The 27,075-nt window shown below is 41.9% G+C and overlaps 1 protein-coding gene across 5 annotated transcripts in view; it reads left to right on the forward strand.

Annotated features, from left to right (window-relative positions):
* Cnot10 (CCR4-NOT transcription complex subunit 10) overlaps positions 1-27,075 on the forward strand; it is a 50,437-nt gene that overhangs the window by 2,962 nt on the left and 20,400 nt on the right. For 4 of the 5 annotated variants that reach the window (XM_048348622.1, XM_048348623.1, XM_048348618.1 and 1 more), the window contains exons 2-10: positions 5,160-5,254; positions 7,428-7,589; positions 9,446-9,596; positions 13,406-13,548; positions 17,140-17,226; positions 18,936-19,019; positions 23,215-23,332; positions 24,659-24,808; positions 26,688-26,890. In XM_048348622.1, the coding sequence (XP_048204579.1) occupies positions 5,160-5,254; positions 7,428-7,589; positions 9,446-9,596; positions 13,406-13,548; positions 17,140-17,226; positions 18,936-19,019; positions 23,215-23,332; positions 24,659-24,808; positions 26,688-26,890 (1,193 nt within the window). The remainder of the gene's footprint in view (positions 1-5,159; positions 5,255-7,427; positions 7,590-9,445; positions 9,597-13,405; positions 13,549-17,139; positions 17,227-18,935; positions 19,020-23,214; positions 23,333-24,658; positions 24,809-26,687; positions 26,891-27,075) is intronic. The other variant, XM_048348621.1, reaches the window with a different exon arrangement.

Genomic DNA, 27,075 nt, shown 5'->3' on the forward strand with positions numbered 1-27,075 from the left:
GTGCTCTGCCACTGGAACTACATATGTAGTTGATGCTTTTTGCTGGCTAATTGGAGATAAAAATCTCACAAATTAGTCTGTATGGGCTAGCTCCAAACCATAGTCCTCAGATCTCAGCCTCCTGAGTACGTAAGATTACAGGCATGAGCCAGTGGTGCCCACCTCTCGTTTCTTTTATTTAGCAAGATACAGCGTATTTGGTATCTTGCTACATAGCCCCCAGTCTGGCCTCCAACTTGTGATCCTCTTGCTTTAGCCTTCCAAGTGCTAAAAATTACAGATATGTAATTTTTCCCCAGGCCAACATGCTTGGGGAAAGCATGGATATTTTTTCATATCAAATTATGTAGGCTTTTAAAAGTTTTTCTTTTTTTTGCTATTCTGGGGATCCAACCCAGATACTTGCAAATGCTAGTCAACTGTCCTCCCACTCAGCTACATTTGTAGCCCTATTAAACTTACTTATTCTTTCTCTTTGTTTTTGTGTTTGTTTCTTGAGTTGAGGTCTCAATATGCTACCTAGTCTGGTAGTCTTGAATTCTTGACTTCTCCTGCCTCAGCCTTCCATGCAAGCAGTATTATTTATTGTTTTAATTTCACTCCCTCTTCTTTCAGCAAGTTTCTGTTGTTTGAGTAACACTGGAAACGAACAACCTTGGCCAACGAGAGTATCCTTGAAGAAGAGATCAGAAGGCTGTTGAGGATAAAGAAATTTTTTTGATGCTGCTGCTGATGATGATGCCAGTCCTGGGCTTGAACTTAGGGCCTGAGCACTGCGCCTGAGCTTCTTTTACTCAAGGCTTTTTCTGTTTATGTAATGATGAATCAAACCCAAGCTTCATGCTGCTAGGCAAGCATTCTACCACTAAGCCATATTCCCAGCCTCTCTAGGACATTCTTAGAAAACTGATGTGGAAGGATGAGCTTCTCAATCATCTTAGGGAGGTATAGGATGGGGCAGGCTTGTAACAGATGAAACAGAACATTGGGACAGAATACTGGGGAAGCATTCTGCCAGCTTCCACCCCAACTAGACTCCATATTTTGTTTTGTGTTTCCTTTTGTTTTCTGGTACTAGTTCTTGAACACAGAGCCTGGGTGTTGTCCTTGAGCTTTTTGCTCATGGCTAAAGCTCTAGGCACTCTACCACTTGAGCCACACCTCCACTTCCAGCTTTTTGGTGGTTATTTGGAGAAAAGAATCTCTTGGATTTGTCTGCCTGGGCTGTCTTCAAACTGTAGTCATCAGCTCACAGCCTCTGGAGTAGCTAGGATTACAAACGTGAACTACCAGCTTCACTCTGACTTCATGTTGATAGACTTGCAAAAAGAGAAAGGGAAAGTGGAGAAAGTGAGCATAGGAGCTCTGTGGAGAGCTTCCTAGCAAGTGTCTGCAATGTAGGGAGGTTAAGGACACTAGTCCAGATTTTACCTTCACTGCTTCCTGGGTATCCTTGAGCAAGTTACTTAACCTATCTAAGCTATAGTTTCCATAAATTTTTATCAGTCATGGGACTTGAACTCAGAGCCTGGGTACTGTTCCTGAGCCTTTTCACTCAAGGCTATGAGTCTACCACTTAGAGCCATTGTGCCACTTCCAGTTTTTCTCTGTGAGGAATCTCACAGAGCTGGTACTGGTGGCTCAGGCCTGCAATCCTCCACTCAGGAGGATGAGATATGAGGATTGTGGTTCAAAGCCTGGGCAGGAAAGTCTGTGAGACTGTCTCAAATCATAGAAAAAGCCAGTAGTGGTACAGTGGCTCAAGTGGTAGAATGCTACCTCTGAGCAAAAAGGAGCCCCAGTAGGCCCAGAGTTCAAGCCCCACAAGTGGCCAAAAAAAAACAACAAAGAAAAGTCAGGGAATTTCCTGCCCAAGCTGGCTTTGAACCACAATCCTCAGATCTCAGCCTCTTTAGTAACTAGGATTGCAGGCATGAGCTACTAGCACCAAGCCAGTGATGTTTCTTACTCTTCCTAATAACTGAAAATAAAGGTCCGATTTCTCCTGGGAAAGAGGCACATGATTTGAATCTCATTCACTGGTGAAAGAGGTTTTATGTCACTAGAAGCAAAGACCAAAACAAAAGCCAGAGCCAGCCTCTTGAAAAGGAGGAAGTAAAAAAGCTGAGAAGTGTGTAGCCTCGTGAGATCTTCCCTTCCCTTTTCATTCGTACATCTCAGTCTTAAGACAAACTTCCCTGTGGACATTATGGCACTCAAATGATGAGATGCAAATCTGCTAGAATTTGAGGATAGTTGCTAGTATGGTGAACTCCAAAGATCTTATAGCTCCTGTTTCAGTCCAGTTGGCTACAAAATGGGAAGTACCTACATGAGGATTAAGGTGAAGATTCAGTGAATTAATCAACCTTTCTAAAATGCTTCCATTCTGACACATAGTGCCCAATAAGTTTTAACTACTGTTGAATAATACATATCACAACACATAACATATCACAGTAAGTGATAGTGTGTCAGAAATCACGAGTGGTGTAGGATGGAAAGCACATAGTAAGCTAGATCCTGGCCTGTAGTGCTTGTTCCAAAGCTGCAGGAAGGCTTACATTTGAAGCCCTGTTTGCTCAGGACTTCCCATGCTTGCTTCCTTGTCATTAAGGTCCTCAGTACTTTTTCTGAAACCAACCTTACCTCCCACCCCAGTTCTACTCTATCATAAATATGTAAGTGGATAGCTTTTTGTAGGGTAGCATTGTTCAGATTGGAATTATGTGTTTGAATTCTGTCTCCCTGAGGAATCTCTAGTTTCATGAGTGCTGGAACCCTGTATATGACTCACCTCTCTCTAGTACTTAGAGCAGTGTTAGTCTCTTGGGTGTTTTATTAAGTGAATGACCAGTATTAAAAAATGAGCTGAGCAGAATGATTCATGCCAACTATCCCAGCTACATGGAAGGAAGAAATAAGTCTCTCTGTTCAAGATCAATCTCTGGGGGGGGGGGGGGGGGGAAGGAGGTTCCCACTATCTCAGGAAGCCAGGTATGGTGGTTTGTGCTTCTAATCCTAGCTACACTGGGCTGGGGTTTAAGCAGGTCTTGGGTTATAAAGTCAAGACCTTATCTGAAAAGTAAAGCAAGTTGCAGGCACTAGTGGCTTATATCTATAAGAATTGCTACTCATGAGGCTGGATCTGAGGATGGTATTTTGAAGCCAGCCAAGGCAGGCTGTGATTCTTGCTCCCAGTTAACTATTAGAAAAGCTGGAAGTGGGGGCTGGGGATATAGCCTAGTGGCAAGAGTGCCTGCCTCGGATACACGAGGCCCTAGGTTCGATTCCCCAGCACCACATATACAGAAAACGGCCAGAAGCCGCGCTGTGGCTCAAGTGGCAGAGTGCTAGCCTTGAGCGGGAAGAAGCCAGGGACAGTGCTCAGGCCCTGAGTCCAAGGCCCAGGACTGGCCAAAAAAAAAAAAAAAAGAAAAGCTGGAAGTGAAGCTGTGGTTCAAAGTGGTAGAGCAAGAATGCTCAGGAAGAGTGCCCAGGCAGAGTGCAAGTCCCACCCAGGACAAAAAATAAAAATAAAGCAAAAAAGGCTACAGGTTTGGCCGATTGGTAGAGTCCCAGCTTAGCAAGGGAGAGTCCCTGATAGCAAACCCCATACCATCTCTTCTCCCAAAAGAATATTTTCTGGAGAGCCTTTGGGGTGATGGCAGTGGTAGTGGTGTGGCAAAGGTAGGGGACAAGATGATCTACCAGTCATTGTGTCTGTTGACTGTTAGTGTTGCTTTAGATGCTGATACCTATGTGTTTGCAGAAGCTTGTTTGGGGTTACTGAATTTGAGTTGAAAGGAATCCTTCCTATAAGTCATCTAGCTTGTTTTTAGTACATAAGGAAACAGATTTTCACCAGTTCCCCAGTCTCAGATCATTTATTTAATATCAGACAGAACATTAGGATTTTAGTTGTTATTTTAACTGCAGTCATTGTTTCTCCCTCACTGTGCAACCTGCCTACAATTCTGTGTTGAAAACATAGCCCCTGCAACTCATTACATGTTGGGGCTTATTCTGCAAATACATGTCAGCTACTTTTCTACATAAAATCTTACTAACAGCTTCTAATTTCAGAAAGGGATTTCTTATCCATGTTTTGGAGGGCTTTGTGCTCTAGGCTGGAGAATAATTCTGTGTGGAGAAAAGAAAAATCCCTATAAAAGTAACAAATGAAAAAACCATGAGATTTTTTTTTTTTTTTTTTTGCCAGTCCTGGGGCTGGAACTCAGGGCCTGAGCACTGTCCCTGGCTTCTTTTTGCTCAAGGCTAGCACTCTGCCATTTGAGCCATAGCGCCACTTCTGGCTTTTTCTCTATATGTGGTACTGAGGAATCGAACCCAGGGCTTCATGTATAGGAGACAAGCATTCTACCAATAGGCCATATTCCCAGCCGGAGATTGATTTATTTATTTATTTATTTATTTATTTATTTTTGGCCAGTCCTGGGCCTTGGACTCAGGGCCTAAGCACTGTCCCTGGCTTCTTCCCGCTCAAGGCTAGCACTCTGCCACTTGAGCCACAGCGCCGCTTCTGGCCGTTTTCTGTATATGTGGTGCTGGGGAATCGAACCTAGGGCCTCGGGTATACCGAGGCAGGCACTCTTGCCACTAGGCTATATCCCCAGCCCCAATTTTTTTTTTTAATCCTCCAGAATTTGGCATTGTTTCTTGGATGTGTGGGATTCTGTGTTGCTGCATGAAACAGCATTCTCAGCCAAGATGTTCTGGTCAATAGCCTGGGGTCCTTCCCCTAAGTGGGCAGGTTTTCAGAGGACTGACCCTATTGGTTAGCTGGTACTGAGAGAGCAACTAGGGGCTTGGGTGTGACTCAGAAATAGAGCATCACAAAGAAAGAGAAAGATATGGACAAATTCTTTGTACTATTTTGTCGTTAAGACTAACCTGTGAGTCTGGGCTGGGAATATGGCTTAGTGGTAGAGTGCTTGCCTAGCATGCATGAAGCCCTGGGTTCAATTCCTCAATACCATACACACAGAAAAGGCCAGAAGTGACGCTGACCCTCAAGTGGTAGAGTGCTAGCCTTAAGAAAAGAAGCTCAGGAACAGTGCCCAGGCCCTGAGTTCAGGGCCTAGGACTGGCAAAAAAAAAAAAAAAAAAAACAACCTAGGAACCTTGTGTGTTTGCAGATCAGGGAATGGAGAAGCATGAAGGGACGGGCCAGTCTTCTGGGATCACTGATCAGGAGAAGGAGCTGTCCGCTGGAGCTTTCCAGGCTTTCACGGTAAGCGACTTCTCTTTTGCTGCATTGAATTCGTGAATTTATAATTTTTGCCCTATAATAATTCAGAGTTTAGAGAGGTTTCATTTTAAGATTTAAGAGAAACATTTTAGAAAGGAATGGAAGGACATTGAACCATTTGCAAGTTTAAGTTTTCATAAACATGTTTTAACTTTCACACTGTTGTTTTTTTGAATCTTTTTTTTTTTTTTGCCAGTCCTGGGCTTGAACTCAGGGCCTGAGCACTATCCCTGGCTTCTTTTTGCTCAAGGCTAGCACTCTGCCACTTGAACCACAGCGCCACTTCTGACCTTTTCTATATATGTGATGCTGAGGAATCGAACCCAGGGCTTCATATATATGAGACAAGCACTCTTGCCACTAGGCCATATTCCCAGCCTGTGTTTTTTTTTTAATCTTTTAAATATAGGTTTGTAAATGTGTGGGTCAGTTTTTCCATTTCTCTATTCTGTTCAACGTCTTTAAATGCATTTTAAGGTAGACTTCAAAGTTTATCAGATTTTCAACTTTCCTGGCACCGAAGAATATGGGAAGGTCAGGTACTGGTGGCTCACTCCTGTAATCTTAGCTACTCTGGAGGCTAAGATCTGAGGATCACTATTCAAAGCCAGCGTGGGCAGGAAAGGTTGTAAGACTTATCTCCAATTAACCACCTGAAAACTGGTATAGAGTTGTGGCTCAAAGTGGTAGAGCATCAACCTTGAGCAAAAAGGCTTAGGGACAGCACTCAGGACCCATGACCACCACCAATAACAACAAAAAGAATAAGAATTCTGCTCAAGTCTGGTGGCTCAAGCCTGTAACCCCAGCTACTTGGGAACCAGAGATTGGGAAGATCCTAATTCAAGACCAACTCCAGAAAGTTAGAGAGATTCCATCTCAGCCAACAAGCTGGGCATGGTGGTATGTACCTGCTATCCAGATATATGGAGGCATGAGTAGGAGTGGTAAGATCCAAAACCTGCATGGGCCAAAATCAGCCCTATTCAAAAAATAACTAAAGCAAACAAGGGCTGGAGGTAGAGCACTTCATGGCAAGCATAAGTTCAAACCTTACTACAACTAAAATACCTTATTTGATTATTAAGTTATGTACATGTAATCAGAAAAAATTAATATGTATTCAAGGTTTATTTGCTAGAAGTTAAAATTTGGAGTAATAACCCTTTCTTGGCTAGCCTCTGCTATTTATACCTGCTAGCAATAGATGCACATGTATAGCAATCTATTATATCCACATGCATGTGCCATAGATACAGATATATCCATCAATGTCAGAGTTGAATATTAGACACTAACATCCACAGGGTTTATTTTACTTTATTTTGTCAGTTTTGGGACTTGAACTCAGGACCTGGGTGCTTTCCCTGAACTTTTCTCCTCAAGGCTAGAACTTTACTACTTTGAGCCACAGCTTCACTTTCAGTTTTCTGGTGGTTAGTTAGAGATAGGTGTCTCAGGGACTTTCCTGCCTGGCTGGCTTCAAACCTTGATCATCAGATACCCTCTTGAGTAGCTAGGATTACAGACATGAGTCACCAGCATCCACTTTTAAAATTGATCTGAGTATTGCTTTACCTACTGACTTCACTTAGTATGCTTAGAGAAACTCTGTATATAAGAATCTTTAAGGTAGGGCTGGAAATGTGGCTTAGCAGTAGAGTGCTTGCCTAGCATGTATGAAGCCCCGGGCTTGATTCTTCAGTACCACAGAAACAGAAAAATCCGGAAGTGGTGCTGTGACTCAAGTGGTTAGAGTGTTAGCCTGAGCAATAGAAGCTCAGGGAGAGTACCCAGGCCCCGAGTTCAAGCCCTAGGACTAGCAAAAAAAAGAATCTTTAAGGTAAAGATGAATAAAATATATTTGGAAATGATGGGTTTTGTTTTCGTTTTTGTTTTTTGCCAGTCCTGAGGCTTGGGACTCGGTGCTTAAGCACTGTCCCTGGCTTCTTTTTGCTCAAAGCTAGCACTCTACCACCTGAGCCACAGCACCACTTCTGGCTTTTTCTGGTTATGTGGTGCTAAGGTATCGAACCCAGGGCTTCATGCATGCTAGGTAAGCACTCTACCACTAAACCACATTCCCAACCCTGATGTAGTCTTATTAAAGCTGGTGTGTAATTTTGTGTATGTGTGGTGTTTTTTTTCTTTTTAGTCTGGAAATTATGATGCCTGTCTGCAACACCTTGCCTGTCTACAAGATATAAACAAAGATGATTATAAAATAATTTTGAATACAGCAGTAGCTGAGTTTTTTAAAAGTAGTCAAACAACAACAGATAACTTGAGACAAACACTTAACCAGTTGAAGAATCAGGTAATGAATGGATTTAACTATAAAAAGTTGTTAGGTTAATTTGTGAAAGATACATAGTTAAGGAAAATTATGTGATCTCTTGTTGGATGATTTCTAATGTGTGTGAAACACTTGTTATTTTATTGGCATAAAGTTATTTCAGGAAACAAGGTATGTTACATGTGGTTTATTGCCTGTCTGTTGTTCTTTTTGCTCAAGGCTAGCACTCTGCCACTTGAGCCACAGCACCATTTCTGGCCATTTTCTATATATGTGGTGCTGAGGAATCAAACCCAGGTCTTCATATATACGAGGCAGGCACTCTTGCTACTAGGTCATATTCCCAGCCCTCTCTTTTTGTATTTTATTTTGTTTTTCTTGGTACTAGCAATTTAACTCAGAGCCTTGGACTTGCTGGGCAAATGTTCTACCAGTTGAGGAATATTTGAGTCATAGCCCTGGTCCACTGCTTAACTTTTTTTGGAGAGGGATAGTATTGAGGGTTAAATTCATAGCTTTGCTCTTGTGAGGCTGGCATTGTACCAGATAAGTCACACTTCAAGGCACCTGCATAACTTTTTTTTTTTTGGTTGGTTGGTTCTGGGGCTTGAACTCAGGGCCTGAGTGGTATCCCTGAGCTTTTCTGCTCAAGGTTTTTGCTCTACCACTTAGAGCCACACCTCCACCTCTAGATTTCTAGTGGTTAATTGGAGATAAATGATTCATGGACTTTCCTACCCAGGCTGGTTTTCGGGGCTGGGAATATGGCCTAGTGGCAAGAGTGCTTGCCTCATATGCATCAAGTCCTGGGTTCGATTCCCCAGCACCACATATATAGAAAACGGCCAGAAGTGGTACTGTGGCTCAAGTGGCAGAATGCTAGCCTTGAGCAAAGAGAAGCCAGGGACAGTGCTCAGGCCCTGAGACCAAGGCCCAGGACTGGCAAAAAAAAAAAAAAAACAACCTAGGCTGGTTTTCGAACCTTGATCCTCAGATCTCAGCCTCCTGCATAGCTAAGATTACAGGTATGAGCCACCAGCGCGTGGCCATGCATAACATTTTTATGGAAAAAATCGTTCAATGTTTTGCCTACTCGTAGCCTCTTTAAGCATGAGGCTAAATAAATAAAATTTAAAAACCTCATCAGGCTAGGAAGTGAGTATCCCACTCAGAAACAATGTTGGCAGTTAAAGCAGGAAGGATATCTTTTTTTTTTCTTTTTTTTTTTGCCAATCTTGGGGCTTAAACTCAGGGTCTTGGCACTGTCCTTAAGCTTCTTTTGCTCACTCTACCACTTGAGCCACAGCACCACTTGCAGCTTTTTCTGTGTATGTGGTACTGAGGAATCAAACACAGGGCTTCATGCATGTTAGGCAAGCACTCTACCACTGAGCCACATTACCAGCCACAGGATATCTTCTTAGTGGTAAGGAAAAGAGCTGCCTTGCCTTGTCTCCTCAAAATACTTAATAAAATCTTACAGTGTGTAAAACAGATAAATGAAATAATTAAAATCTAGAAGTACTATGGAAAATATAGAAACAATCTGAATAGGAAATGTTGGAGTCAGGCTTTGGGCCACATGGCTATAGTTTCAGCTACTCTGGAAGCTGAGGAGGGACAATCACCTGAGCTTAGGAATTGAAGAACAGCTGGGCAACATAGAGCTGTCTTGAAAGAAAGGTGGAGGGCATGGGAGAGAAGGAAATGTCTTGGTGTTTGGGGATGGAGCTCAGGGATGGGCTGCTTTTCTGGCATGCAGGGGCCCAGGATTGCAAAAAAGAAATACTGGCCTATGTTCTGTTTATTTATATGAATTCCTTTGCTGTTTATTCATTACAGTTACTGGAACATGTTCTCCACTGATTATTTTATAGGTCCACTCAGCTGTTGAAGAAATGGATGGATTAGATGATGTTGAAAACAGCATGTTGTATTATAACCAAGCAGTCATTCTTTATCACCTGCGGCAGTATACAGAGGCTATCTCAGTTGGTGAAAAACTTTATCAGTTCATAGAACCTTTTGGTATGTTACTTATCAAGTCAAAAATTTTTGTAGCTGGAAATCTAATATCCCATCTATGCTAGGAGGATGGCTCAAGGGGTAAAGCATCTGCCTAGTGAACACAAGGCCCTAAGTTCAAACCCCAGTATGCAAAAAGAACAAATAATGATTCCGTCTACCAATCTCTGCTACTTTTACTTAGATAACCTAATTAGAATCATATGTCGATATTTTCTGAGTTGGTTTTCACAATAGGTAAAAATAAAATGACCATTAGACTAATTACATTTCCTTTGGCACCTTATCCCACCTAAATCTGAAGACAGCTACTAGAAATACTATCTGAAAATATTCAGAAGTATTGGTGCTGGTGCCTCATGCCTATAATCTTAGCTATTCCAGAGGCTGAGATCTGAGGGTTGTGGTTTAAAGCTAGCCCAAACAGACAAATCTGAGGGATTCCTTTAACTAACAAAAAGCTGGAAGTAGAGGTATTGCTCAAGTGGTAGAATGCCAGCCTTGAGTAGAAAATGCTAAGTGAGAGTTTGAGTCTCCCTCTCGTGCGCGCGTGCTCTCTCTCTCTCGCGCGCTCTCTCTCTCTCTGTCTCTTTCACTCACACACACACACATATACACACATACACAGAGAAAATATTGAGAAGACTTACTACTTTTTCTTTGCTGTCTAAATACTACCTAATGAACTGTGTCCTTTCTTAACTTTAATACACTCAAGGATGTAGCATATTGGAATCTTAGAAGACAGCATAGTAATTAATTTCTGTTGGCTAACTGAAATGTTTGTGTACAGTCATAGAGTAGATAGCATAGAAAACTCTGCTTGCTTTTTGCTGTACTTGAGAATAGAATAGAAAGAAAGATAAGGGCTGGCTGGGAATATGGCCTAGTGGTAAAGTGCTCACCTCTTATGCATGAAGCCCTGGGTTCGATTCCTCAGCACCACATATATAGAAAAAGCTGGAAGTGGTGCTATGGCTCAAATGGTAGAGTGCTAGCCTTGAGCAAAAAGAAGCCAAGGACAGTGCTCAGGCCCTGAGTTCAAGCCCTAGGACAGGCAAAAAAAAAAAAAAATGAAAGAAAGATAAGGGCAAGGGAGCAAGAAGAGCTCACTGAGCAGCAGAGGGCAGAGGAATGCTTACAAAATAAGCACTTCAGCCCTTCAGTAGCAGTTTTAGATTAATTAGATGAAGAATTGGGTCCAGAGAGAGATATGCATAATTTTTCTTTTTTGTAGTTTAATGTATTTTAATAGTAAATTTACAGAACAGCACAGAAGACAGCATTAAAAACATGTACTTGCATGTAGGACAACTCAGAAAAGTAGAATGAATGGATGGAATCTACTATATGATAAGAATGCTACAAACACCATTTAGTTGCCATCAATAAGAAATTTACTTATTTTTTTAAAAACCCAAATGCTGGCATTGTCCAGAAAATTTTAACAGGTTTATTTATAATTGTTATAAAGTTGAACTGCTGAAACTTGTTCACTGGAACATTTTGACTTGCATTAATGCTGTATATCTCCGCAGTTATATTAAAAATTTGCACACACATGCAAATGGAAAAACTGCCAGTATGTGATTTCTGTCTCCTATCTTTCCACTAGCAATCATATACTTAGGCACATTTTTACCCCATGGAGGGGGAGGAAATCTTAACATTCAGAACTACTGATAAAAATGTGGGGGGAAAGCTTTAAGACTGAATTGCTTCCCATCTGAGTGGATTCTTTTTTTAACTGTATTTTTTTTTTTGTCTTTTCTTTTTTGGTACTGGGGATTGAACCCAGGACGTTGCACTTGCTAGGCAAGCGCTTTGCCACTGAGCTACATCCCAGCCCCCATCTGAGTGGATTCTTAAGCACGTTCTCCACGTAAGTGGAGTGCTAGCTGGATATCTTTTAGCATGATTGTTACACGTTTGGCATGGATAGCACACAGATTGGCATCTTCAAAAAGGCCAACCAGATAGGCCTCACTTGCTTCTAGTATGTATAATTTCTAAGCAGTCTGGGTAACAAGTGTGTTCTGGGTCTTTATCTCTGTGTTTATTAGAAGTTATTGCTGTCACCTCTGGTCAGGATAAACAAGTCATTGTCCAGGCTGGGGGTGGTTTTTCCTTCCCTCCTTGAAAACATGTTATCAAGTCCTGTCTTTCCTAGATTCCAAGGTGACTGCTGGAAAGAATGGCTCAAAGCAAAGGATATAGAAAATGGAGGCAGAGATCCTCACACTTTGACCCTTTTAATTTGTGAGCTCAATTAAGGAGTCAGTACTTTTCAGCGAATGCAGTTTAAGAACCTATTATATGGAGATACTTTTACTCTCCTTGAGCTTATATTCTGGTGGAAAAGAAAGCAACAGTTTCTGGTTGTGTGGTAGCTGGATGCTGTGAGTTAAAGCTAAAATTGGATAAGAGGATGGAGATTGGCCCAGGATGTTAAAGGATTGGGGTGAGTTGACATTTGGAAAGACATCTGAAGGAAGAAGGTGAGCTGTGACTCCTCAAAGGAAAACATTCCTAAGGCTTATATTGTATGCCGAGTGAGAGAGAGCAGATTGGCTGATAAAGCTAGGGGGTGGGGTAGTAATTGATGAAATTAGCAGTAGCTACAGGCCTTACAGGAGCTTGGGAGGACTTCAGATCTGAAGTACACTCTGGGACTATCAGTTATAAAGGGGCTCAACTCTTTAAATATTTTGAAACTTTCTGTTCTAGCTACCTTTTAGACTTTAACTTTTTCATTACATTTTTTATTTCTTTTTTTTTTTTTTTTTTTTTTTTTTGCCATCCTGGGGCTTGAACTCAGGGCCTGGGTACTATCCTTGAGCTTCTTTTGTTCAAGGCTAACACTCTTACCACTTGCCACAGCACCACTTCTGGCTTTTTTTTGTTTATGTGGTACTGAGGAATCAAACCCAGGGCTTCATGCATACTAAGCAAGCACTACACCACTAGCCACATTCCCAGCCCTCATCTTCATTTTTTTTTTTAAAGGAATGGTTCTGTGTCACAGCAAGTTCCATGTATTTTCCTCTCAGAAGTCTTAATCTTCTCATAGAGTCTACCTTGCTTCTTGTGCTTCCAAAATCAAGCTGTTTCTTTATTCCATTTCTGTGATTGGAAAGGAAGTCTAGTTCATAGAGCATAAACCGTTGTTTGTTTTTCGATCATGGGGCTTGAACTTTGGGCCTGGGCGCTGTCCCTGAGCTCTTCAGCTCAAGGCTAGTGCTCTACCACTTGAGCCACAGTGCCACTTCCAGTTTTCTGGTGGTTAATTGGAGATAAGAGTCTCACAGACTTTTCTGCCGGGGCTGGCTTTGAACTGTGATCCTCAGATCTCAGTCTTCCGAGTAGCAGAGATTACAGGCACTGGGGAGCATAAACCTTTTTAGAGATACAGTAGATGGAACCTCAAGACATCCTTTGCTGTCATGTAGGTAAAGTAGTCCTGTGTTTTACAGATCCAGCATGGGAGGTCCAGAAAGTAAAGTAATGTGCAAACATCAAACGTGTAAGAAGCAGAACAAGAACCGGAATTCTAGTTTCATACATGGACACCTTACAATTATTTCACCAAGGAGAGGAGTCACTAATACCTGACATGAAAGGCCTTGCAATCCTAGTAAAACAAACCGCCTTGCTGGCACAGCAGCACACTACTTTCCCTGGTGGTTGCATTGGTGTGCATTCACTTGAAGAATAGTTTACACTTTGCCCTACAGAGCTTTGTTTTACAGGTTGTCTGAGGTGTGCTTTTGACTTGGGATCATGACATTCTTTTCCTTTTACTTTCTCACCAGAAGAAAAATTTGCCCAAGCAGTGTGTTTTCTGCTTGTAGACTTATATATATTAACCTACCAAGCTGAGAAAGCTTTGCATCTTCTGGCCGTCTTAGAAAAAATGATTTCTCAGGGAAATAATAACAAAAATGGAAAAAATGAGGTGAGTGTTCCAGATAATCAGACTAAAACTTAAAAGTATGATTTGTGTTTGTAGTTATAAAATGATATCCTAACAGGGCCTAGGAATGTCTCTGATGCCCTTACCACTTGAGCCACAGCTCTTCTTCTGGCTTTTTGCTGGCTAATTGGAGATAAGAGTGTCGTGGAGTTTATAGTGCCTGGCCTGGCTTCAAACTGATTCTTAGATCTCATCCTCTTGAGTAGCTAGGATTACAGTTGTGAGACACCAGTAGCTGCAGTTTCATACTGTGTAAACTTAATAAATGACCATTTAAAGTGTACAGCTTAGTCTTTTTTTATAGTTTTTTTTTCATATTTTATGTTTATGTGATACCAAGGAATTGAACCCAGGGCCTCATGCATGCTAGGCAAACACTCTACTACTAAGCTACATTTGCCCTTTTTTTAAAAAAAAATATACTTACATAGTTGTAAGCCATTACCACTCTGATTCCAGACCACTTTAATTACCACAAAAAGAAGCCATATTCTCATCACCATTTCCCCTTCCCTCTGTCCTGCCTGCCATTGATCTACCCAGTGTTGCACATTACAGACAAATGGAATCAGACAGATATGATTATTCCTAACTTGCTTCTTTCACATAATATGCTGTTTTCAAGCTTCCTCAATGTGACCAATTCCTGGTCCTTTTTTTTTTTTTTTTTTTGCCAGTCCTGGCCCTTGGACTCAGGGCTTGAGCACTGTCCCTGGCTTCTTTTTGCTCAAGGCTAGCACTCTGCCACTTGAGCCACAGCGCCACTTCTGGCCATTTTCTATATATGTGGTGCTGGAGTATCGAACCCAGGGCTTCATGTATACGAGGCAAGCTCTGTTGCCACTAGGCCATATTCCCAGCCCCAGTTGGTCCTTTTTTTATGTACTTTATCACTTTTGTAGCTGAAAATACTACTCTGTTCCCCACAAGAATATGCGATATTTTAAAACCAATTATCAGTTGCTGGTCATAGCTTTATGTTCCACTTTAAGGCTTTATAAATAATGCTATAGGGCCAGGAGTTTGGCCTAGTGGTAGAGTGCTTGCCTAGTATGCACAAAGTGCTGGAGTCAGTTCCTCGGTACCACATACACAGAAAAAGCCTTAACTAGTGCTGTGGCTCAGTGGTAGAGAGCTAGCCTTGAGCAAAAAGAGCTCAAGGACAGTGCCCAACTCCTGAGTTCAAGCCCCAGGACTGGCAAATATAATAATAATGCAACAGTGAATATTCATGTGCTAATTACCATGTGAACATAGGGATTTAACATTAGGAGAAACTACCAGATTGTTTTCTAAATTAGCTCTTCTGTTCTACTTTCCCACTAGCTATTCATAAATGTTTTTGTTGTTATACTTGTTTTGAGGACAGGGTCTTTCTTTGTAACTCGGGCTTGAATTCATATCCTACAGCCTCAGCCTTCAAGTGCTGAAATTACTAGTATGTGTCTGGTTTGCCTTTTTTTCTTTTTTTTGGTGCCACTACTGGGGCTTAAACTGAGGGACTGGGTTCTATCCCTTACCTTTTTTGCTTAATGCTAGTCCTCTACCACTTGGCTCACAGCTCCACCTCCAGCTTTTTAGTATATAATTGCAGGTAAGAGTCTCATAGACTTTTTCTGTCTGGGCTGGCTTTGAACCTCATTTGTCAGATATCAACCTCCTGAGTATCTAGGATTACAGGTTTGAGCCACATAGGCCCTGCTAGTTTGTCTGTCTTTTTAAAAGTTTGAACTGTCTTTCTTTCTTTCTTTTTTTTTGGCCAATCCTGGGGTTTGAACTCAGAGCCTGGGTGCTGTCCCTGAGCTTCTTTTGCTCAAGGCTAGCACTCTACCACTTGAGGCACAGCACCACTTCTGGCCTTTTCTATATATGTGGTTCTGAGGATTCGAACCGAGGATATACCAGGCAAGCAGTCTACCACTAGGCCATATTCCCAGCCCCTAAGCTATGGTAATTTGTGTAACATGGTACATTGTAATGATTTTGATTTTGATTCGCATTTAAGGGTATATATTGAGCATTTTTTCATTTGTGAGATTTTTTTTTTAGAATTAGGACAGTAAAATCCATTATCTGAAGCTGAGCTGGTGGAATTCATCCAGAGTCCCAAATACACACAGAAGGCTAGGCAGGAAGATTGCTTGAGCCCAGGGATTTGATGGCCAGAATGTGGTTCAGACTGTGAAAGAGATTAAAGAATTTTTTTATAAGAATGTCTTCATGGCTGGGGCTGGGAATATGGCTTAGTGGCAAGAGTGCATGCCTCGTATACATGAGGCCCTGGGTTCAATTCCCCAGCACCACATATACAGAAAACGGCCAGAAGTGGCGCTGTGGCTCAAGTGGCAGAGTGCTAGCCTTGAGCAAAAAGAAGCCAGGGACACTGCTCAGGCCCTGAGTCCAAGCCCCAGGACTGGCCAAAAAAAAAAAAGAATGTCTTCATGTGCTGGGGATATGGCTTAATGGTAGAGTGCTTGCCTAGCATGCATGAAGCCCTAGGTTCAATTCCTCAGTGCCAAATAAATAAAAAAGACCAGAAGTAGCGCTATGGCTCAAGTGGTAGAGTGCTAGCCTTGAACAAAAAGAAGCTCAGGAACAGTGTCCAGGCCCTGAGTTCAAGCTCCAGGATTGGGAAGTGGAGGGGAGAATGTCTTCATGCCAGCTCCCAGTGGTTCATACCTATCATCCTTACTACTCAGGAGACTTGAGATCTCAGGATTGTGGCTCAAAACCACCCTGGGAAAAAATGTCTGTGAGACTCTTTTTTTTTTTTTTTTTAAGTCTTTTATTTCATGGTGAGGAGCTTGGACTCAGGGCCTGAGCACTATCCCTGGCTTCTTTTTGCTCAAGGCTACCACTCTGCCACTTGAGCCACAGCACCACTTCTGCCATTTTCTATATATGTGGTGCTGGGGAATTGAACCCAGGGCCTCATGTATAGGAGACAAGCACTCTTTGCCACTAGGCCATATCCCCAGCCCGTCTGTGAGACTCTTAACATCCAGTTAACTACCAAAAAAAAAAAAATTCTCCATTATTACATGTTTGGCATAAAATGTTGGAAACACTTAAGTATATTGAGGGGGGGGAAGTTTCCTTATAAAGATTAAATTACTTTCTCAAAGTTGTATACAATTCTCAGAATAGTTAAGAATAAAACCCTTGTCTATTCATGGCTCCTACTCCTTAGTGCTTTTAGCTAATCTGCAATATGGTTATTTTTTTTACTGTTGTACAATATAGATGAAACTGACTTCCTGCTTTTGATAGTTATTGGGACAGGAAGCAGAAGTCTAAAATGACTTGTCAATGAAGTAGTGAAAGTTTTAAGAAAACAAAATCATGACACATTGTAAAGCATAGGAAAATCTAGACTGAAACACCCATATTTTTTAAATCAAGTCCGTCTCTATGCTCAGCTGTGAGCTTCTCAGATGTAGTTTCCATGCTATGGAGCCTTAATCCCTGAGTGGGTCCTGAGGTTCAGCATTTTGAAAACACTCTAGGTTCTGTTAGCTTGCTCAGAAATCAGTCAGGGCCAGTTTTGACTTCTTTTGCTTCATCGTTCTACAGGGTGGTAATAATACCAACAAAGATGGATCTAATCATAAAGCTGAAAGTGGAGCTCTAATAGAAGCTGCAAAATCAAAGATACATCAGGTACTGTGCATGTCTAGAGATAGTTATTCATCATTAGATGTGTCAAAGGCTGGCTGTATCACATATGTATCCTTGTAGTTAGGAAGAGTGAAAAAACAAGAAATCATTTAAAGCATTATAATTCAAAGCAGTGTGTTTTGATTTGGAAGGATTGTGGTTTACAAATACACTTATCCTTACATTTTGCTTAAGATAATAGTGCAAGGAAGGAACTTCCTGAATATAGTCCCAGGGGCACAACAAATAGGGGAAAGATTCGACAAATGGGACTACTACAAATTAAAAAGTTTCTGCACAGCTAAGGACATAGCCACCAAAATAGACAGCCAACGATATAGGAAAGGATATTTACCAGCACAGCAACAAACAAAGGCCTGATATCTGTCATCTACAAAGAACTCAAAAAACTAAACCCCTCCAAGCCCAATAAACCAATTAGGAAATGGGCAAAGGAGCTAAAGAGAGATTTCACAAGAGAAGAAATAAAAATGGCAAAGAAACATATGAGGAAATGTTCAACATCCCTGGTAGTAAAGGAAATGCAAATAAAAACAACCCTGAGATACCACCTCACTCCAGTGAGAATGGCCTATACTTTGAACTCAGGCAATAACAAATGCTGGAAGGTGTGCGGGGAAAGAGGAACCCTTCTCCATTGTTGGTGGGAGTGCAAATTAGTACAACCACTTTGGAGAACAGTATGGAGGTTTCTCAAAAAGCTTAATATAGACCTACCCTATGACCCAGCCATACCACTCCTAGGCATCTATCCTAAACAGCAAACCCCAAGATATCAAAAAGACATTTGTACTTCCATGTTTATCGTGGTACAATTCACAATAGCCAAAGTATGGAATCTACCCAGATGCCCCTCCACAGATGAATGGATCCAAAAAATATGGTACCTATACACAATGGAATACTACATAGTGATTAGGAATGGTGAAATATTGTTATTCGCAGGGAAATGGTCAGAACTCGAACAAATAATGTTGAGCGAGACAAGCCTAGAACACAGAAAACAAAGGGGCATGATCTCCCTGATATATGACTGTTAACAAAGGGAGACAGAGAGACAGTAGAGACCAAGTCTGTAAAACCAAAAACTGCTTGTCAAATAGTATTCCCCACAGGATTGGGGCAGTGACCCAACAGTATGTAACTAAAACCAAACAATTACTCAACATATAAAGGTCAAAAATTGACCTCTCGGGAATACAATAGCTCAAAAGCTATGTATTTACGTTCATATAAGACTACTGTTGACATATTGTCTAATATGGACATTGCATTTAAAGTCCTAGGCGAACTTTCTTGGGCGTGGCCACATGGCTACTGTATATGTTCTTGATACATTGTATATTGTATATATGTCTACCTGACCTAGAGAAGGGATAGAAAAACAGGGCGTAAGATATCACAAGAAATGTACACACTGCCCTACTATGTAACTGTACACCTTTTTGCACAACACCTTGTCAAAAATATTTGTGTTCAATTAATAAATAAATTAAATTTAAAAAAGATAATAGTGCAATATATTTTTTTTCAGTTACTGTATAAAAGGTTGTAGTAAATCTGAGAATGTGTTGGATGGTAAAGATAATTTGAAACAGTTTAGTAAGTCCCTAGTATATAACTATGTTCTAAAACGATTGGGTTTTATTTCCTTAACTAGAAGTCAAACTTTAGCATGTTTTCCTTTGTAGTACAAAGTAAGAGCTTATATCCAAATGAAGTCCCTGAAAGCATGCAAAAGGGAAATCAAGTCAGTGATGAATACAGCTGGAAATGTAAGTTCTTTCTGGATTTTTCTCTTGTTTAAAACTTCTGGCTTGAGGAACCCTTCTCCATTGTTGGTGGGAGTGCAAATTAGTACAGCCACTTTGGAGAACAGTATGGAGGTTCCTCAAAAAGCTCAACATAGACATGCCCTATGACCCAGCCATACCACTCCTAGGCATCTATCCTGAACAGGCCTCAAGATATCAAAAAGACATCTGTACTTCCATGTTTATCGCTGCACAATTCACAATAGCCAAAATATGGAAACAACCCAGATGCCCCTCCACAGATGAATGGATCCAAAAAATATGGTACCTATAAACAATGGAATACTACATAGCGATTAGAAATGGTGAAATATTGGTATCCGCAGGGAAATGGTCAGAACTTGAACAAATAATGTTGAGCGAGACAAGCCTAGAAGACTGAAAACAAAAGGGCATGATCTCCTTGATATGTGACTGTTAAGGTGGGGGGAGGAGGGGACAGTAGAGACCAGGTCTACAAAACCAAAAACTTCTTGTCAAATGGTATTTCCCACAGGATTGGGTCAGCAACCCAACATTATGTAACTAAAACCAAACAACTACTCAACATATAAAGGTCAAAAATAGACCTCTCAGTGGATCACAATAGCTCAAAAGTTATGTATGTATGCTCATATAAGACAAGGATAAGCAAACTCTATTGTTGACGTTACATTTAAAGTCCTAGGTGAATTTCCTTTGGCGTAGGCCACGTGGCTGCTGTATATGTTTTTGGTACACTGTTTATTGTATATATGTCTACCTGATCTAGGGAAGGGAAAGAAAAACAGGGTGAAAGATATCACAAGAAATGTACACACTGCCCTATTATGTAACTGTACCCCTTTTGCACAACACCGTGTCAAAATTTTTAATTAATAAGAAAAGCTTCTGGCTTCTTTAGAGTATGCGTGTTGTCAGTTTTAAATAATTTCAGGTGAGTGTTATAGGCATGCTTAACATGCTTGAAGACCTGTGTTCCACTGGAAATAATTTCTCTCAGTCTGTTATTATATTAACAGACATAAACCTTGATATCACAGAGCTAAGAAATATCAATCATACAGTGTCCAAAGTTCAATGTATATTTTTACTTAAATTATAAGTAGTTGGGCTGGGGGCTCAATGACAGAGAGCTCCTCTAACATGCACAGGCCTTATTTGTTTCCCAGCACCAAAAAACAAAATTGTAATAAGCATTTTCATTGTCTATAAAACTCAACTTTAAGGGGCTGGGGATATGGCCTAGTGGCAAGAGTGCCTGCCTAATATACATGAGGCCCTGGGTTCGATTCCCCAGCACCACATATACAGAAAACGGCCAGAAGTGGCACTGTGGCTCAAGTGGCAGAGTGCTAGCCTTGAGCAAAAAGAAGCCAGGGACAGTGCTCAGGCCCTGAGTCCAAGCCCCAGGACTGGCCAAAAAAACAAAACAAAACAAAACTCAACTTTAAGTCACTACCTAGGAAAGGAAGGAATTGGTCGGGAGAGATAGAGGGGAATGATGAAAGAAGTGATATCACTAAGATGCATTAAAGCTAATTAAAAATATAATCTACTACAATTTAGCTGGGCTCCAGTGGTTCACATCGGTAATCCTAGCTAGTCAGGAGGCTAAGATCTGAGGATTGTGATTTGAAAAATCCCTGTGAAACTCTTATCTCCTGTTAGCCACTCAAAACCCAGAAGTGTGTGTGTGTGTGTATGTGTGTGTGTGTGTATAAAATGCCTTTGTATTTGGTGCTACAATAAAATAGGAAATATCTTAATTTAAAAAAAAAAAACACCCAGAAGTGGGGCTGGGAATATGGCCTAGTGGTAAAGTGCTCGCCTTGTACGTATGAAGCCTTGGGTTCGATTCCTCAGCACCATATATATAGAAAAAAGCCCGAAGTGGCGCTGTGGCACAAAGGTAGAGTGCTAGCCTTGAGCAAAAAAGAAGCCAGGGACAGTGCTCAGGCCCTGAATTCAAGCCCCAGGACTGGCAAACAAAAACAAACAAAAACCAGAAGTGGCACTGCAGCTGAAGTGGTAGAGTGCTAGCCTTGGGCAAAAAGAAGCCAGGGACAGCACCCAGGACCTGAGTTCAAACCCCACAACTGACCAAAAACAAAAAAAGAAAAGTAGAAGTGCTTTAACCTAGAATAGTCCTTGAAAACCTGCCTTCCTTGGTGGCCAGCACTCTGGCATGGTCAGAAGGCAGAGGCAGAGCAAAAACAAAGGTGAGACTTAGAGGGAAAGCCTGTTTATAAGCTGAAGTGAACAAATAATGGACTAGGAAGTGCAGGTGTGCTTGTGGGAAGGCCTAGATCCTCTCCATGCATCTGATTCTAGATAAGTACTATTTGAGAACTCTCAAGAGAAGTGAAAAGTGTTCTGCAATCCAAAATATGATTTTTCTTTTTGTCTGAGACTGGAATTTGGATGCTTTCACTCATTGGCTGGTGCTCCACAAGATTAGCACCTGGCTTTTTTTTTTTTTTTTTTTTTTTTTTTTGGCCAGTCCTGGGCCTTGGACTCAGGGCCTGAGCACTGTCCCTGGCTTCTTCCCGCTCAAGGCTAGCACTCCGCCACTTGAGCCACAGCGCCGCTTCTGGCCGTTTTCTGTATATGTGGTGCTGGGGAATCGAACCTAGGGCCTCGTGTATCCGAGGCAGGCACTCTTGCCACTAGGCTATATCCCCAGCCCCAGCACTTGGCTTTTTTTGTTGTTTGTTTGTTTGTTTGTTTTTGCCAGTCCTGGGGCTTGGGACCCAGAGCCTGAGTGCTATCCCCACCTTCTTTTGCTCAAGGTTAGCACTCTACCTGATGAGCCACAGCGCCACTTTCAGCTTTTTCTGTTTATGTGGTGCTGAGGAATTGAACCCAGGGTTTCATGCATGTTAGGCAAGCACTCTACTGCTAAGGCATATTCCCAGCCCCAAGATTAGCACTTGTAAACAAAGTTTTGTTGGAATATTCTTCCATTCACCCAAGGACACTTTCCTATTTGGAAAATATTTTGTTTTTGTTTTCTTTTTGCCAGTCCTGGGACTTGAACTCAGGGCCTGAGCACTGTCTCTGGCTTCTTTTTGCTCAAGGCTAGCACTCTGCCACTTGAGCCACAGCACCACTTCTGGCTGTTTTCTATGTATGTGGTACTGGGGTATCAAACCCAGGGCTTCATGTATATGAGGCAAGCACTCTTGCCACCAGGCCATATTCCCAGCCCCTGGAAAATATTTTATTAATTGTTTGGGTTCTAACAAAAAGTGCTTTTCTGTCTAATACGTACAGACAATCATTAATCTTTTCTAATAACCATTAAGATGGTTACTGTCTAATTAATTTCCAACTAAGTCAGGCCTAGTAGCCCATGTCTCTAGTTTGATAAGCTAAAGTTGGACCATCACAGCACAGTGATACTCTTTCTTTGAAAAAAATAATTTTTTTAAGCCTGGTGCTGGTGGCTCACCCTGTAATCCTAGGTCCTCAGGAAGCCAAGATCTGAGGATCACCTTTTCAAAGCCAGGCCACGTAGGAAAGTCTGTGAAACTCTTTTTTCTTTGGCCAGTCCTGGGTCTTGAACTCAGGGCCTGGGCTCTGTCCCTAAGGCTCTCTGTGCTCAAGGCTAGTATTCTACCACTTGAGCCACAGAGCCCCTTCCATCCTTCTTTGTCTAAGTGGTACTGAGGAATTGAACCCAAGGCTTCATGCATGCTAGGAAAGCACTCTACCACGAAGACCACTAAGCTTCACTCCCAGCCTGGTACATGCTTTTTTTTTTTTTTTTGGCCAGTCCTGGGGCTTGAACTCAGGGCCTGGGCTCTCTGTCCCTGAGCCTCTTTGTGTTCAAAGTTAGCATTCTACCACTTGAGCCACAGCACCACTTCTAGGCTTTTCTGAGTAGTTTATTGAAGATAAGAGTCTCACAGACTTTTCTGCCCAGGCTGGCTTCAAACTTTGATCCTCAAATCTCAGCCCCCAGAGGGCTTAGGATTACAGGCATGATCCACCCATGCCCAGATGCTTGGCATATGCACTATGCCTAGTCCTAGACCCCATCCTAGAAACATGCCTAGCTATAACTTGACTGACTCATTCCCTTGAAAACATACCTATTGAACAGTGAAATTACAGTTTTGTTACACTAAATACCTAAAAGCAAATTTTAATTAACTTTCATATTTTTTTGCAGTCTGCACCTTCCCTGTTTCTAAAAAGTAACTTTGAATACTTAAGGGGCAATTACCGAAAAGCTGTAAAATTATTAAATAGTTCAAACATTGCTGAACATCCAGGATTTATGAAAACAGGTAAAAGATGTGTATGTTGGGGGGGGCGGGTTTGGTCGGCTGTGGGGCTTAAACTCAGGATCTGGACACTGTCTCTGAGCTCTTTTGTTCAATGGTAGTGCTCTACTGCTTTGAACCACAGCACTACTTACTGTTTTCTGGTGGTTTATTGGAGTCTCATGGATTTTCTTGCCCAGGCTAGCTTTGAACCACAATTCTCAGATCTCAGCTTGATGAATAGCTGGGATTACAGGCCTGAACCACTGGTGTCCAGCTCCTCCTGATCTCTCTTTTTTTTTTTTTTTTTTTTTTTTTTTGCCAGTCCTAGAACTCCAACTCTGAACTTGGGTACTGTCCCTGAGCTCCTTTTTGCTCAAAGCTAAGCTCTCTACCATTTGAGACACAGTGCCACTTCTGGCATTTTCTGTGATTAATTGGAGGTAACAGTGCCATGGACTTTCCTGCCTAAGCTACCTTTCAATGGAGATCCTTAGATCTCAGTCTCATGAGTAGCTAGGATTACAGGTGTGAGCCACTGGCGCCCAATGCCCTTCAGCCCCCTTACGTCCTAAGAGTGTTTTTGTTTTGTTTTGTTTTGTTTTTTCCTTTTTTTTAAGATACGAGATGTGGTAAGCATGCTTATGACCTAAGCAGTTAGGCTGAGGCAGAACTAGTGAGCCAAGTTACCTTGTGAGACCCTGTCTTAAACCAAAAAAAAAGCTGAGTGCTTGGTGGCTCACACCTGTTATCCTAGCTACTCAGGATAGTTAATACTATGACCATGCCCAGGCACTGAGTTCAAGCATCAGGAGACTGAGATCTGGGGATCATGGTTTGAAACTTTTGCAGACAGAAAAAAATTTTTTTTAAAATTCCAGTCCTGGGGCTTGGGACTCAGGGCTTAAGCACTGTCCCTGGATTCTTTTTGCTCAAGGCTAGCACTCTACCACTTGAGCCACAGCTCCACTTCCTGCTTTTTTCTATATATGTGGTGCTGAGGAGTTGAACCCAGGGCTTCATGTATACGAGGCGAGCACTTTTACCAATAGGCCATATTCCCAGCCCCCCCTAATTCTTTCTTGAGAATTTTTTTGGAGGGGGGGGGGGGCTTCAACTCTGGGCACTGGTTCCTGAGCTCTTTGAGCCACTGCACCACTTCTAGTTATTAGGTAGCTAATTGGAGATAAGAGTCTCATGGACTTTCCTGCCTGGGCTGGCTTTGAACCGTGATCCTCAGATCTCAGCCTCCTGTAGATAAGATTACTGGCATGAGCCACTGGGCTGGCCTTCAAGGGATTATTGAGAACATAACTTGGCTGTCAACTGATTTATTTGTGTTTTTCTCAGGTGAATGCTTGAGATGTATGTTTTGGAACAATCTTGGCTGCATTCATTTTGCCATGAGCAAGCATAATTTGGGGATATTCTATTTTAAGAAGGCTCTTCAAGAGAATGACAATGTCTGTGCACAGCTCAGTGCAGGTAGCACTGACCCAGGTAAGCCCCACACAGGGGGACACTTTGCACTTACTACTTGTGGAAATAAGCATCCTGTCCAAATACATGCCATGTGGCTCTGCAAAGACTCATCCTGCCCAACAAATTCAGCTGTCGTGATTTTTAGTAGATACTATTTTGAGTAGCAAGATATTCGGAGTAACTTTCAGATATCAAAATATTTAAGTTAGGTGGGTGTCAGTGGCTCACGCTTGTAATCGTAACTACTTGGGAGGCTTCAATGTGAATATAAACAGTTCAAAGCCAGCCCAGACAGGAAAATCCATGACTTACTTCCAGTTAGACACCAAAACAAAAGCCATAAGTGGAGGTCTGGGCCAAGTGGTAGAACATCAGCCTCAAGAGAAAAAGGTAAAGTACAGTTCCTGGGTCCTGGGTTCAATCCCTCTCCCACCCCACCCCCCCCAAAAAATGTGTAATTTTACATGGATTTGAAAATCAGTAATCCCACATTATAATGTTATAAACTACATTTTTGGCTGTTCCAGGCTTGCTCTGTTACAAATTATTCACTGAGTTTTACAAGTAGTAACATTGGCAATATTTGACCATCTTCATGCAAATTCCTGCAATTCATTCTTTGATGTTTATATTTACATATATGCATTCTTGATCTGAAATGCATAAAATCAAGTAACGCAAGTCCTGAGACTTGAATTCAGGGCATGGATGGGTTTTCTGCTTAAAGATAGAAGATCTACCACTTGAGGCACAGCTCTACTTCCATCTTTTTGGGGGTGCTTTCCTTCTGGGTGGTTTTGAACTTTGATCCTCAATTACAGGTATAAGTCACTGGTGCCTAGCTACTTTTGTACTTCCTAAAACAAAATTTGGTTAATTGATGAGAATGTATTCCAAGCTACAAGGGATCTTATTATATTGAGGACTTTTTTTTTTTTTTGGCCAGTCCTGGGGCTTGGACTCAGGGCCTGAGCACTGTCCCTGGCTTCTTTTTGCTCAAGGCTAGCACTCTGCCACTTGAGCCACAGCGCCACTTCTGGCTGTTTTCTGTATATGTGGTGCTGGGGAATCGAACCCAGGGCCTCATGTGTACAAGGCAAGCACTCTTGCCACTAGGCTATATCCCCAGCCCCTTATTGAGGACTTTTAATTATTGAGTAAGTAGTAGCATGTGATTTTTATTTTTAAATCACAATTAACAAAACTGAAAATAAAAGTAAGGTTTTGCTGGGCGCTAGTGGCTCACGCCTGTAATACTACCTACTCAGGAGGCTGACATCTGACAACTGTGGCTTCAAAGCCAGCTGGGGCAGAAAAGTCCCCATGAGACTTATTTCTCCAAATAACCACTCAAAAAACCAGAAGGGGGGGCTGGGGATATGGCCTAGTGGCAAGAGTGCCTGCCTCGTATACATGAGGCCCTGGGTTCAATTCCCCAGCACCACATATACAGAAAACGGCCAGAAGGGGCGCTGTGGCTCAAGTGGCAGAGTGCTAGCCTTAAGCAAAAAGAAGCCAGGGACAGTGCTCAGGCCCTGAGTCCAAGACCCTGGCCCAAAAAAAAAAACCAGAAGGGGCACTATGGCTCAAAGTGGTAGAGCACAAGCCTTGAGCAAAAGAGCTCAGGTACAGTACCCAGACCCTGAGTTCAGGCCCTACAACTGAGAAAAAATAAATAAGGCTTAGAAAGGTGGAAGTATCATAGGAGCGAGGGGCTCATCTCTGATCTTTGCCCTCCTGAGACTATCAATGGGGCTGTGTGTGAAGACTACCATTGGTGAGAGCCATTACCATTTCAAATCATTATTGGTATTAAATATAGTAGTGTTTACCTCATAAAATAAATGTTCTCAACCTAACTTACTTTAAAGATTTGTTCTCAAATTTTTATCACTAGGCAAAAAATTCTCAGGAAGACCAATGTGTACATTACTAACCAACAAGAGGTACGAGTTGCTGTATAACTGTGGGATTCAGCTTCTTCACATTGGACGGCCTCTCGCTGCCTTTGAGTGTTTGATTGAAGCTGTTCAGGTTTATCACGCAAATCCCCGACTTTGGCTCAGGCTGGCTGAATGCTGTATTGCTGCCAATAAGGGGGTAAGTACTGCTTGGGATTGACTAGAACCTCTGTTTTTCCTTCCTGCCTGTGGACCTTTTGTTTTGTTTTGTTTTTGCCTGTTCTGGGGCTTGGACTCAGGGCCTGAGCACCGTTCCTGGCTTGTTTTTGCTTGAGGCTAGCACTCTACCACTTGAGCCACAGCGCCACTTCCGGCTTTTTCTAT

This window comes from Perognathus longimembris, chromosome 6 (assembly GCF_023159225.1).
Source record: "Perognathus longimembris pacificus isolate PPM17 chromosome 6, ASM2315922v1, whole genome shotgun sequence".
Lineage (NCBI taxonomy): Eukaryota > Metazoa > Chordata > Mammalia > Rodentia > Heteromyidae > Perognathus > Perognathus longimembris.